The sequence below is a fragment of the Alosa pseudoharengus genome, unplaced genomic scaffold (genome assembly GCF_046254945.1).
Source record: "Alosa pseudoharengus isolate Yale_2024_CS ecotype anadromous, Long Island Sound unplaced genomic scaffold, YU_APseudo_1.1 YU_APseudo_1.1_scf_4, whole genome shotgun sequence".
Taxonomy (NCBI): Eukaryota; Metazoa; Chordata; class Actinopteri; order Clupeiformes; family Clupeidae; genus Alosa; species Alosa pseudoharengus.
In genome coordinates, this window is record NW_027468774.1 from 35,076,805 (window position 1) to 35,089,853 (window position 13,049).

At 42.0% G+C, this 13,049-nt stretch overlaps 1 protein-coding gene across 1 annotated transcript in view; it reads right to left on the reverse strand.

Annotated features, from left to right (window-relative positions):
- The window catches only part of col2a1a (collagen, type II, alpha 1a), a 28,252-nt gene that overhangs the window by 8,112 nt on the left and 7,091 nt on the right, over nt 1–13,049 (reverse strand). Inside the window, exons 8-39 of the mRNA XM_076266017.1 lie at nt 12,859–12,903; nt 12,602–12,655; nt 11,422–11,475; nt 10,561–10,614; nt 10,380–10,433; nt 10,236–10,289; nt 9,979–10,023; nt 9,633–9,686; nt 9,405–9,449; nt 9,161–9,214; nt 8,917–9,015; nt 8,690–8,734; nt 8,402–8,500; nt 8,240–8,293; nt 8,014–8,121; nt 7,609–7,662; nt 6,930–7,028; nt 6,736–6,789; nt 4,933–5,031; nt 4,691–4,744; nt 4,534–4,587; nt 4,350–4,403; nt 4,156–4,209; nt 3,886–3,930; nt 3,656–3,754; nt 3,204–3,311; nt 2,919–2,972; nt 2,721–2,774; nt 2,123–2,176; nt 1,199–1,252; nt 633–740; nt 280–333 (exon numbers count right to left, since the gene is read on the reverse strand). Of these exons, the coding sequence (XP_076122132.1) occupies nt 280–333; nt 633–740; nt 1,199–1,252; nt 2,123–2,176; nt 2,721–2,774; nt 2,919–2,972; nt 3,204–3,311; nt 3,656–3,754; nt 3,886–3,930; nt 4,156–4,209; nt 4,350–4,403; nt 4,534–4,587; nt 4,691–4,744; nt 4,933–5,031; nt 6,736–6,789; nt 6,930–7,028; nt 7,609–7,662; nt 8,014–8,121; nt 8,240–8,293; nt 8,402–8,500; nt 8,690–8,734; nt 8,917–9,015; nt 9,161–9,214; nt 9,405–9,449; nt 9,633–9,686; nt 9,979–10,023; nt 10,236–10,289; nt 10,380–10,433; nt 10,561–10,614; nt 11,422–11,475; nt 12,602–12,655; nt 12,859–12,903 (2,070 nt within the window). The remainder of the gene's footprint in view (nt 1–279; nt 334–632; nt 741–1,198; nt 1,253–2,122; nt 2,177–2,720; nt 2,775–2,918; nt 2,973–3,203; nt 3,312–3,655; nt 3,755–3,885; nt 3,931–4,155; nt 4,210–4,349; nt 4,404–4,533; nt 4,588–4,690; nt 4,745–4,932; nt 5,032–6,735; nt 6,790–6,929; nt 7,029–7,608; nt 7,663–8,013; nt 8,122–8,239; nt 8,294–8,401; nt 8,501–8,689; nt 8,735–8,916; nt 9,016–9,160; nt 9,215–9,404; nt 9,450–9,632; nt 9,687–9,978; nt 10,024–10,235; nt 10,290–10,379; nt 10,434–10,560; nt 10,615–11,421; nt 11,476–12,601; nt 12,656–12,858; nt 12,904–13,049) is intronic.

Below are 13,049 nucleotides of genomic sequence, written 5' to 3' on the forward strand. Positions count from 1 at the left end.
GTATACATTAATTCATTCATTCATTCATGTATATATGAATATGTGTCCTTCATTTTACAAGGTGAGTCCCATTGAGATCTTAAATCTCTTTTATGAGGGAGCTCTAGAGAGAGCCCTAAATGAGAGTTATTTAATTCATTCCTATCTGGATTCTCCGAGGTGTGTATGATGTCTCTGGACGATATCATGCCATGTTGGTATAAGTGAGAGTTTTTCAGTTTAATTCCTGTGTGAATTCTCGGAGTGATGTGTGTGATGTCTTTGGACTGCTCTACTCACAGGAGCTCCCTGAGCACCACGGGCTCCTTTAGGTCCAGACACACCAGTGGGACCCTGGACAGAGAAGAGAAGATGCGTTAGTAAATATGACATCCCACAAAAAATAACGGCAGCTCACTAAAACACACACTTTGATATAACACACTACGCTTATCGAATTATTTATTTAGCATTCACAATCAATCAATCAATCAATCAATCAATCAATCAATCACTCTTGTCTGTTTACCCTTACAAAATGTATATATTTTGACAACAGGACCTACATACTGTTCCTTGTCTATTCTGTGCAGGAGAGGAAAGTGTCTCCTCTCAGTCCCCTACAGTGTAATGAGCAGGGTCACTTGACTTACCACAGGTCCGGGGGCTCCAGAGGGTCCCTGAGGTCCAGGGGAACCAGCATCTCCCTTCTGACCACCCTCACCAAGCTCACCCTTGGCACCAGGCTGACCATCTGCGCCCTACAGCAGGCAGAAGTCAGACACAGCTCATTAATGTTTAAACCCTCAATAAATCAATCAATCAATCAATCAATAAATCAATCAATTATATTAATCAATCAACCAACCAATCAATCAACCAATCAACCAACCAATCAATCAATCAATCAATCAATTATTCAATCAACCAACCAATCAATCAATCAATTATTCAATCAACCAACCAATCAATCAACCAACCAATCAATCAACCAATCAATCAACCAAGCAATCAATCAATTGTTCAATCAACCATTCATTCATTCATTCATTCATTCATTCATTAATTCATTCAATCAGTCAACCAACCAATCAATCAATCAGTCAGTCAGTCAATCACATTAAAACACAGCAAGAATACACAGTTGTTTCCTAGCTAACACATACAGACAGAACATTCTTATCCTTATCTAATTGACTATTTAAGTCCTTGTACTTACAGGAGGTCCAGCAAAACCAGCAGGGCCAGGAGGACCACCCTCACCACGGTCACCCTGAAGGAGGAGAGGGCGAAATACAGATTGGTCATATAGAGAAAAATGTCTAGCAAAGTATGACATTGTGTGTGTGTAATAGCTGTCAGACACTGGAAAAACAATAAGATCTGCATACTGATTTATATTCTTGAAAGATGAAAGACAGGTGTATGCTAAGGAAGGCAACAAATGTATGTGGTAACAAGATAGTACATAAATACTAAATGTTAGCAAGGTTAGAATACTTTTAAGGCCTATCAAGGCCTATATGTCAAAAAGTCAATGTAGGTGTGTTGATATGTAAAATGTCAATTGGATTTCAAAACCATGAAGGTCATTCAAATTACAACTACTTAGAAACCTTATTTGCGTATATGTACCAATATCAACTATAAATTATTATTAACAACAGTAAATACATATTCAAGTGCAAGTTGATTATCAACAAGGTCCATAGACCATACAAATATGAAACAGGAAGGCACAGAGAGAGAGAGAGAGAAATTAGCTCACAAAAGTGTTAGATTGTGGAAGAACATTTTCACAAGTTAGCATGTAATGGTTGGAAACAATAGATGGATGATCATCTAGTTTGAAATGATACTAGTATCTTCATCCATCATTATAATTTCAACTTAACAAGCAAATTAAGGCTGACTCATGAATCATAAATCATCATTAAATAGCAGTACAATTACACTAGGGTCAATAGAAAGGCATTGTTTGCCAACCCTAGTGACATGATAAATTATTGATAAACAATTTTACAACGTAATTTAGTGCTGTCAAAATGAACACATTAGTTATTATTTAAGGTACTTGTGGGAGACATGACGCAAAATAAATTACTGTAGTAAAGAATTATGAGGGGGGGGGCAGTAGACTTACAGGGGCACCACGAGCTCCAGCAGCTCCAGTTGGCCCAATAGGTCCACCTTCACCCTAAATGAGACAGAGACAGAAATATCAACATCATGACCAACTTATTGCTTTGGGGACAAGGACCAGCAAATACAAGGATACTTTCAAGGAAAATTCATGGCTTTAGACCTCAAGAAACAAATAATGTGTTAAAATAATTTTCCCTCAATACACCAAAATGTTTTTGGTGAATGAAAAAAGTATTTTCCAATGTGGAGATTCTTTTTAAAAACTAGAGTAGCCACACACTCTGATCTCTTAATATATTTATTAATGACCAACTTTTCGGCACACAGCCTTTATCAAGGTTCTATCAAGGATGTCCGATTCTTAACACATATGCAACTAATCTAAGGCCATATTCCGGCCAGCTTGAAGAATGAAAAGAAGGATGCCATATGGATATATATTAATAACATGTTATTGCTGGTGCATGGTTATGTAGACAGATAAGGAAGACTGTCTACCTGCACTACTTGAATCATTATCACCAATTTAATGTATTTGGGAACAATACAGAGTATGCGTTTATTTATCTATTTTCAAGTTGACAGTGAGATCTTACCTTGGCTCCATTGGGACCGGAAGGACCAGGAGGACCAATGGGACCAGTCAAACCCTAAGATCAAGAAATCCAGGGACAGATATGAAACGGCGAAGAAGAGGGAAGACACTGCTCAATCTGCTCCTTTGGGATGCCAGATCATAGGCTATATTATAGGCTATATGATGGTATTCTGATAATCTGAATTTTGTCCCTTACTCTTGAGCCATCTTTTCCTGGAGCTCCCTCAGGTCCTTTCTCTCCATTGTCACCCTGAAAGGGAGAATGACAGAGACATTTAGAGATGTGTGTGTTTAAAATAACTTGTTTGGAGTAAGTCTGTATAGGTATAGAGTCTGTTTTTGTTTGGGTCAGAGAATTGAATTGTGCCTTCAAATGGTGGATCTGAGAATATGCTTGTGTGAAGTTAGAAGCTTGATGTTTTTAACAGACTGTGAGAGGACTTATGTGCACTTATATATTTGTCCCTAGTGCTGAACTCACTCTGTCACCCTTGGCTCCAGCAATACCACTGGCTCCTCTCTCACCAGGCATTCCCTGGAGGCCAGGGGGTCCCTGAGCACCGGAAGGCCCTGAAGGTCCGATCGCACCCTGTCAGACAACACACATTAAATACAACATGAACAAGAGGAGATGTATGGCGAGATACAGGGACAGATAGACACATCTGCAGTGTGAATATAGATCAAAAGTGAGACATGAGGGAATATGTGAATGAAGACAAGAAACAGGGGAAGATTTGCTGAGAAATGTATAAAGAGAGAGATATGTGAAGAGCAGCTTTGAGGAAGTGGTTGTATAACAATATTGGGTGTTATGGAGACTTGAGTGATTCCAAAAGGGGGGTTTGAGAAGGAAGAAGAGACACAATGTATCAGGCATTGAGGACATAAGAAGAACCCTCTATCTTGGGTCATTTCTTCTGATGAAATCACCTTGGGTCCATCAGTTCCGGCAGTTCCAGGAAGACCACGTGGTCCCTGCAGGCCCTGAGGCCCAGCGCCGCCTCTCTCACCAGGGAAACCACGCTCTCCCTGCGGGACGCAAGGAAGGGAGGCACAAACACAAACCATTAACTATCTCACCTGACTGACATGGTGAAATCATTCCCATTGCAACAGAATAGAGTATTAAACACAAATGATGTGGGGGATCAGAAACTCACTCTTGGTCCAGTAGCACCAGCTGCTCCACCCTCTCCAGGAACACCCTACAGGAAGATATGAGAGGAGAGGACATTACACATCAACACAGGACCTTACGCCTACTTCATCTAAAGTCAGATCTCGTGCATACGAATACACCTGGAAACATCCACAATGCACACAAACCACACATTTAATCAGAATCCTGGCTAAGGATATGAATCCTTTATTTGCCAAATAGGCCTTTGAACATGGACACAGAGAACAGCCCTTCTACTAAAGATCCTCACCTGATCACCAGGCTTGCCAGGCTCTCCAGGGGCACCAGAAGGTCCAGGCAGACCCTAATAAAAAGGAAGAAAGATTAAAGATTAGTATCTCATGCTCTGTTGTATATGGTACGTGGGTAACCTATCTGTAGTAATACTAATGATTTAGGTAGGCCCATATTTGTTGGTGCAGCCTCAGGTTCAAACTCACTCACCTGGAAGCCAGAAGGTCCAGCCTGACCCTGTTCTCCTCTCTCTCCAACTGGGCCCTAGGATGGAGATCACACAGATCAAGATCACACCAGACCTTTCTTGTGTCTTCATGCATCAATGGAGCATCACACATGCTGCAATTAAACACGTCACATAGCCATATGTGAGGGTGTGAGGGCTACTTACAGCAGGGCCAGGAGGACCAGAAGGTCCAGTCTCTCCCTCTTTTCCAGCCAAACCCTACAGTGGAAAAGGTGGAGGTCAGTTATATTAGTCACAACATGATCAACTGACCAACAGCTTGAATTTGAACTAAACCTGAACTAATTACGTAATTACTTACTCTAAGACCGGGGTTACCAATAAGTCCTTTCTCTCCAGGCTTTCCAGGCTCTCCCTGTTTGTGGAAAAAAGATAAATATTAGGAAATATAAAGTTGTTGATATGAGTAGTTGTTTATTTTCGTTTGTGTTTTAACAGCCATAATAAACATTCACATTAGAATATATTACAGATGTCACTATCAACCAAGTATACGATGAACTATAATAGAACTAATATTCAATGATGCTTTATAAGACTCACATTGGCTCCCTTGGGGCCGGGGAATCCCATCACTCCTGGCTGTCCACGGGCTCCCTGAGGCCCAGGGGGACCAGGGCGTCCATCCTCTCCAGCAGCTCCCTATGGGGTCAGAGACCAGAGAGATTCAGCACAGGCTTACTGGTAAGACAACATGCCAGACCCAACACACACCCCAAACTCAACTCAGAGAGTCAATGAAGAGATAAAAGATTTCCTGAGCTTAAAGGCTTTACACAGAGACTCCACACAGAAATAATAGACACACAGATTCTGAGCTGAGGACTGAGGCTCAACATGGAAAGACCATTCTGGGATATCATAGTGATACCATCTATCTATCTGTAAATTACAGGAACTTCTGTCTGTCTGCCTGTTTGTCAGTGTGTGTGTGTTAACCGCATATCTGTTGAACCGTTCGTCCAATTGATTTCAACTTGGCAGGTGTCTTGCTATTGGCACAAGTAAGTGCAGTACCAAGTTTGATGTTGTTTGGGTAAGAAATGCAAAATATATTGTTAAATATATCAGTAAAGGCTTCTTTTACCACACATTGGCTTTTGCCACTCTACTGTAGCCACTCCCCCTCTCACACAACACAGTGCAGGACCAGAGATAGAGAGGGTAAGCAGAGTTTTGGCAGCACTGAATCAGTGCACAGCACGGGTCAAGATGGAAGATGTTTAGATGATTATCATATAATCTAAACCTCAACAATAAAGACTCCCTGTATGCGGTTTGCTTGCATAAAATGTTTCAGTGAATTTATTTTGCAACAACAGCCCAACAAATAGGGTATGCAGTGGCAAAAATGCAAAGTAAAAACTTATGTACAATAAACTGACACTTTGAATAGTCCAGGCTACATTGGAATAAACAAACGAAAATTCGGACTGCAAGGTCCCAAATTGAAATGAGCGATAGGCCCGAATTTATAGAAGTTTTAGAATGCCACACAGCTACAGACAATAAGAGGCAGACAGAGGGAGATGTCACTTATGCTCCCTGAGACTGTGTCTGAGTCACATTGTTGCAAATTTCATATGATAATGCATCTTTCTACAAAATGGTTTGGCTTCTATATCATTAAGTTACTCGATAAGCTAAACATATAGCCTTAAATCAAAGCTTTAGTCTTATGTTGATCAGCTACAGACAACAAGTGGTAGACAGGGCGTGATGTCACGTACAGTATAGGCTACCAGAGATTGTTTGTTGCAAATTTCATATGATGATGCATCATTCAGCATAATGGTTTGTCTTCTCTATCATGAAGTTATTGAATAATCTTACCAAGAAACATACAGCCTTAACTCAAAATAGCTGTTAGGCTTATGTCATTTTGATCTGTAAAGAATGTCACATGCAGCCATGCCTAAATTCTGCTCACTGCACATGTATTAAAGGCTAATGTATTATAATATAATATTCAATATATTAATTATTGAATGCTTAGCTAGAATGATGTTTTTCCCTATCAGCCTATTTTTAAAGCAGGCCTACCTGCGGGCATGTAATTGGTCTACAGGTTTTCTAGGAATAGCATGTTTGAATGGGCACTGCACTAGTATACTAAAGGGAAGGTAGATCATGCTGTCACTTCTGTAAAGTCTTAAAAGTATTCTGGACAAGGAGAAGATGTAGTGCAAGCGGGTCTACATACAGGTATAAATAGCCACTGGGGCCCTGGTTCCATTCCAACCCATATCCCACTCACTGTCTTTCACTCTCAACTACTTTAGCCACAAAGAAAATACTTTAAAAACTATTTCAGTCAAAACATGGTAAAGACCCTGTTATACTCACACCAGGGCCAACTTTGCCTTGAGGACCAGCATCTCCAGGGCGACCAGTAAGACCCTGTAAATGAAACACAGAACTGATGTGTGGGGAATGTGGGGCAGACGGAATTCATATACCTGATTTACCTCTATGACTTCAAATATGTAATTCAAGATGTATAACACCACTGTCTACTAGAATCCAACTTTGTGACTTACTCTGGCGCCTGGAAGGCCAGGCTCTCCAGCGCGGCCGGGGTCACCAGTGCCTCCCTTGGGACCACCCAGACCAGGAACACCACGGTCTCCGGGGGCGCCCTGCACATGACCAACAGGGAAGAGTTGAGTAAGAAGATGGACAGCGTCCATGTTGAATTGTGAGGTAAAAAGTAGTAAACGGTCATTCATGTTGCGGTGAATCCGTGCCAGATCTCAGTTGTACCGTTCTCATTTTGACTGTTTCTTATGAACGGAGCATGCTGCACATCCACAGTGTTAAATAGCCACATACTCATGTTTGGATGGACTATTCAACCAGATTCATTCTTCTGACAAGAAAAACTGTGTTGATTTTCTTTAAATTGTGAAGTTTACACAAAGATCTAGATGAGTATTATGTGATGAGTTTTGTGATGACATCAGTGTGGGGAGATGCTCTGAAGTATGCAATAATTGTCATATTATAATCATATGCTTTATATGTATATTCTACAGTATTGATACTGGACTAAAAATGAATGTGGAAATATGTTTTACTTGACTGTGTTTAGCAAATGTACTTATTTCACAATGGTTGTTGTTTGCTCTACTATATACTATATTCTATGTCTGTTTACATACAAAATATAAACAGAAATGGGTTACCATAAATGGTGTTGACCATTTAATGTTCACCTACCTTAGCACCTGCCAGACCATCTTGACCAGGGAATCCACGGTTGCCAGGGGCTCCCTTTCAACAGAAGAGGCAAACTCAGATTAATTTGAATTGAACAGCCACATGAACCATCAACACATTAAACTCCACCTAATCAGTTGGAAATGCCCTTTCAATCAAGAACACTACAGAACCTATGGACACTTTAGTCATGAATGATTTGATTGGAAACTGGATTTACCATTAACCAAAACTTGAAATGACTCATTATACAGCCGACAGAAGTAAATCTGGGAAACACCCAGCAGACTAGCCAGCATGCTAATTCAAACACACCTGGACATCAGATCGCACAACAGGTTACTCTGAGGTCAACACTGCAGTGAACTATTCTGTCCAAGACCCTCTACATGTCAGTGAACTCACTCTCTCCCCAGGAGGTCCAAGTGGTCCAGCAGCGCCGGGCTCTCCTCTTGCTCCTCTCTTGCCCTCCTCTCCAGCAGGTCCAGGTGCTCCTAGTGGTCCAGCAACACCCTGTATTGCAATAGGAAGCGTATGGAGGATGATTAATGGGGATGGAGCATTATTAATAGACAGCATTTAACTCTAAATCAGTGGAGGTGTTTTTGTGTCAGAGGAAGTCTTTACTCACGCGCTCTCCTTTGGGTCCTGCCTCTCCCTTGAATCCTGGGATACCTGGATCACCCTGTGGAGGAACAGCAACATCAATGAGTAATGTGAAGCATGGCTATGACTAGCAATACTTTTTGACAGGGATGAGTGAAGCGAGACCAGGAGAGTTGGTGATACATACAGACTGTCCCTTGGGTCCAAGAGGTCCAGTTGCTCCCTGAGGTCCAGGAGGTCCACGGGGTCCAGGGAAACCTGGGGCGCCAGCAATACCGGGGCCACCCTGTGATGCGAAGCAGAGAGATTGAATTGGTAGATGTCACAGGCAGTGGGATCATGTTTTTTTTTTCATCTTAATGCTCTACCACAAAGGGGAGGTCTGATGCTAAGTGTGTCTGTTTAACAACAGATAAATCACAAGAATCTATTTGGCAATATGGGATAAAGAGATACCATGTGACAGCGTACTCACAGCAGATCCTTTAGCTCCAGGGATACCATCAGTTCCAGGGTTACCCTATATGAATAAAAGCAGAGCAAACAGCGTCAAGAGACTTAAACACATTAACACAAGAATCAACATGATGCTTAACAATACATCAGACAAGCTCCATTAACAGTATTAATCTGATGATTCTGAAAGACAAAAACGGACTCTGCATCTGTATGCAGTAATTCTGGTTCGATGGTTTCACTTACTCCTGCACCAGCAGGTCCAGGAGATCCAGGAGTACCAGCCTCTCCGCGGGGTCCCTGAGCTCCCTCGGCTCCGCGGCCTCCAGTGGGACCAGCTTCACCCTGAGGTGGGGACACATCGCCACACAGGGCTCAGAGACAAAGTACCAAACAAAGTAGGAACCTCACAGAAAGGCCATACAAGAGGAAGCGTTAGCCAGACTTTCATATGATGTATGATATGTGTAAGTGTTGATCTGCTTCTCACCTTGGAACCTGGGGATCCTGGGAAACCTGGTGCACCAGCAGGGCCAACTGGGCCCTTCAGAGAGAGAGAGGGAGGGAGAGAGAGAGAGAGAGGGAGGGAGAGAGAGAGAGAGAGAGAACAGTCAGTGTTGCACTCAGACAATCAGCAATCAGTGACTCTTCACTTTATATCTAACTATAATCTAACATAAGAGGTTTATCCTTGTCATTTTACAAATGTGAACAGATGAGCAAGTTGTACTCACATTGGGGCCAGCAGGACCAGGCAAACCATCATTACCACGAGCACCCTGCAGAAAAAAGAAAGCTTGGTCAGTCACTATGGGCTCTTCTGCACCTAACAGACTGGGTGAACTGCATCAGCATGGCTGATTCCAGTGCATGTTTAGTATATACTGTATGTCTTGCGATGTATATATATGTCTATATGTATGCATTTGTAAGGGAAAGGCATGTGTTTATTTGCAACTCACAGCGGCACCAGCTGCTCCAGGACGTCCTCTCTCACCGGGCAGGCCGCGGGGACCCTGAGAATGGACAGAGAGAGGGAGGAGAGGGCAGAGGGAGAGAGAGAGAGAGGAGAGGGCAGAGGGAGAGAGAGAGAGAGGAGAGGGCAGAGAGAGAGAGAGAGAGAGGAGAGGGCAGAGAGAGAGAGAGAGAGAGGGAGGAGAGGGCAGAGGGACAGAGACAGGCCATTAAGACATCACAAGTGAGCGGTTAAGACATCAATGGTAACTGATTGAGACATCCAGAGGGTTTTCCTTTGATATAAAGTCTCAGCTCAGGATGTGAGGGAAACGGACGCATCGTGTTACTCACCATGGGTCCAGGGGCGCCATTCTCACCAGGAGCACCACCCTCGCCCTGACCAGAGGAAAAAGACAGGAGGGAAGACACGATGTCAGACAGGAAGTTACAACTCAAGTTATTCAAATGGACTATGGATGTGTGTGTGTGTGTGTGTGTGTGTGTGTGTGTGTGTATGTGTGTGTGTGTGTGTGTGTGTGTGTGTGTGTGTGTGTGTGTGTGTGTGTGTGTGTCTGTGTGTGTGTGTGTGTGTGGTGTGTTTGCTATACCTTAGCTCCAGCAGCACCGCCCTCTCCCTTAGCTCCATCCACACCTGGGTGTCCCTGCAAACACACACAGGCATTCAGTCACTCAAGTCACAACACAGGCCAGTGCTGTGTATAGAATTCAGTCCCAGATATCCAATCTCTTACTCTGTGTCCTTTGATTCCTGGAAGTCCGGGAGTTCCTGGGAATCCACGAGCTCCCTGTTAATAGAACCAAAAGTGAAGTGGATTAGGACATGTCCTCTTAGTTTAGAGATGGAAATCCCTATTTCATCTCTGTGAAATATTTGTTTATTGTTTATTGTTTATATATGTATATTTATATTACCTGTGGGCCTGGGGGTCCGCGCTCACCAGCTTTGCCAGGCTTACCAGCCTCTCCCTAAAGTGAAAAAGATAGATAGATAGATAGATAGATAGATAGATAGATATAGAGAGATAGATAAAGAGAGAGAGAGAGAGAGAGAGAGAGAGAATGTGGTCAGTATACCAATACAGTCTAACACCACTACCTAGAGTACAGCAGGCTATAATACACGGACACAGTGAAGTATTAGCACCATCTAGTGGGTGAGAGACAACAGCACAGAGTGCAGATATGGTACTGTACAAACTGAATGAAAACATTTTGATTATGGATGGGAACTACCAAGAAATTAATAATTACACAGAGTGACAAGATTACTATGTTTAGTCTCTGTCATGGGCTTTAGGTGTGAAATGGAGGCATATGGGTGAGGAGTGGTGCACTGTCGAGAGGAGTTTTATTAATGTAACCACCTAAAATCAAACTAAAATCATGGAATTGATTTGGAACAACTTTACACTTATGAATGTGTATTCAAGGTAATGAAATTCCCCTAGGTTTATGAATAAACACAAAAGGGTAGTATTCACCAAAACAAAATACACAATGGGACACTGAGTCATAATTCATACATAATTCACACTGAGCTGATCCACTAATGTTTGAGCTAGGAATCTTGCTCATGGTATTAAATTAGCAAATAGAGTTTGCCTTGTCATCAAATAAGCTTTATTTAGACTTCAGACTTTACACTGTGCTCGCTAATTTAAATTCGGGCCCATTGACTCAAGAGGATTTTGCATAATAGTGAGCAATGGAGAAAAGCAGATAAGATTGGTTCTGTGAAGAGATGGTCGGGAGCAGCCTCATGAAAATACTTACATCACTTCCTGGTTTCCCTGAGGGTCCAGGGGGGCCACGGGGTCCCAAAGCTCCCTACAACAGAGAGGGTGTGCATCATAAACAAACAAACAAACAAACAAACAAACTAACTAATGACTAAATACCACCTGTCAATGACAGTCAGTGAACACTGCATAGAGTAAGCAGACAGCCATGATACACAACATCTGTGTATAGAAGAGAGGTGTGCTGGGGGCAAACGCAACGGTGCAGTGCAACGCTTTGATTTCAGATTTCATCAATCGATAACATAGCATAACACTGTTACTCAGTGGTTTAACTTAATGGGGACAAATAACCCAAAACAGGTAAGTATCTCATTGCCTTTCTCATAGATTCTGCAGCATGTTTCTTTCCTAATGTGCAAGTCTGAGGTTAAGCCTCATTACATGAGACTAGAGCGTATAGTGGAAGAGGTGACGCTCACCATCGTATACCTTCTCTCACAGTATAAATAAACAATATTATTCATATCTACCTGGGTCTAAACTAAAATGTTTCAGATTAACCTTCTATTCTATGCTTGAATAATGACATCATATTATATCATATTATATAACTATATATATATAGTTTTAACAAGGATGATGAAAGTTGATCATTTTCAGCTAGCCTATGTTTGGGCAATTAAGTGATTCCAATTCCAATGTGTCCTTTAGAAGATGCTAGAATGTGCAGTTCTATGAATGTCACACTGTATTGTTCTATATGCTTCGCTTGAAGCTGACCAGACTGATTTGAGAAGGTGGCTGTTGGGACAAAATGACATTGGATGATTGGAATAGGGATTTTGAGTGACTATCTCCTTATTTGACTCGATGTGATGGTAGGATATTAGGAAACGAATGTAAAAGTAGGGTGTTACAGAAGAACAGACGAGACTGCATATAGTGCTGTAGATTTTCAACTACACCTCCATCAAATATATCAACGATACAATGAACATAATGGCAGAGGATGACCGTCAATTTTGAAACTCTCAATGCAAATGAGAGTTTCGAACATTTTGTGGTAGAACATAATGCAGTCTATTCTTAACCAAGATATACCCAAGAAGTAAACAAAGCGAAATCTGTAACAGAGGCTCCTAGGGGACTGGTGGTGTTCTGGATAGTGTGTGTCAGGTACTGGTGTGTGGTGGGACGAATGAAAAACTTACAGCAGGTCCAGGTTCTCCAGCTTCACCAGGGGCGCCCTGGAATCCTTGAGGGCCCTGAAATACAATAAATAGCAACCATCCCAGATTTAGACATATTTAGACTATTCTATGTTTAGCTGGTCAAAGCTGCGGTCTACTGAATAATGGAGGGTTGTACGATGAGTGGTAATGAATCATGTGTGTTTCTTATGTATGTGTGTGTGTGTGTGTGTGTGTGTGTGTGTGTGTGTGTGTGTGTGTTTTTTTGCATTACTTACTGGAGCTCCACTTGGTCCAGGGGGTCCACGAGGTCCCATGGGGCCCTAAGAGAGACACAGAAATGAAATGTAAAAGCCATTTTCAAATGTTCATTTATAAAGCATATTTAGATTTTAGTAAAGACTGTGTATGTCTCCAATAAACAAACACTGAACTTACATTTTCTACTCAAACTCAGCTACTGTGTACC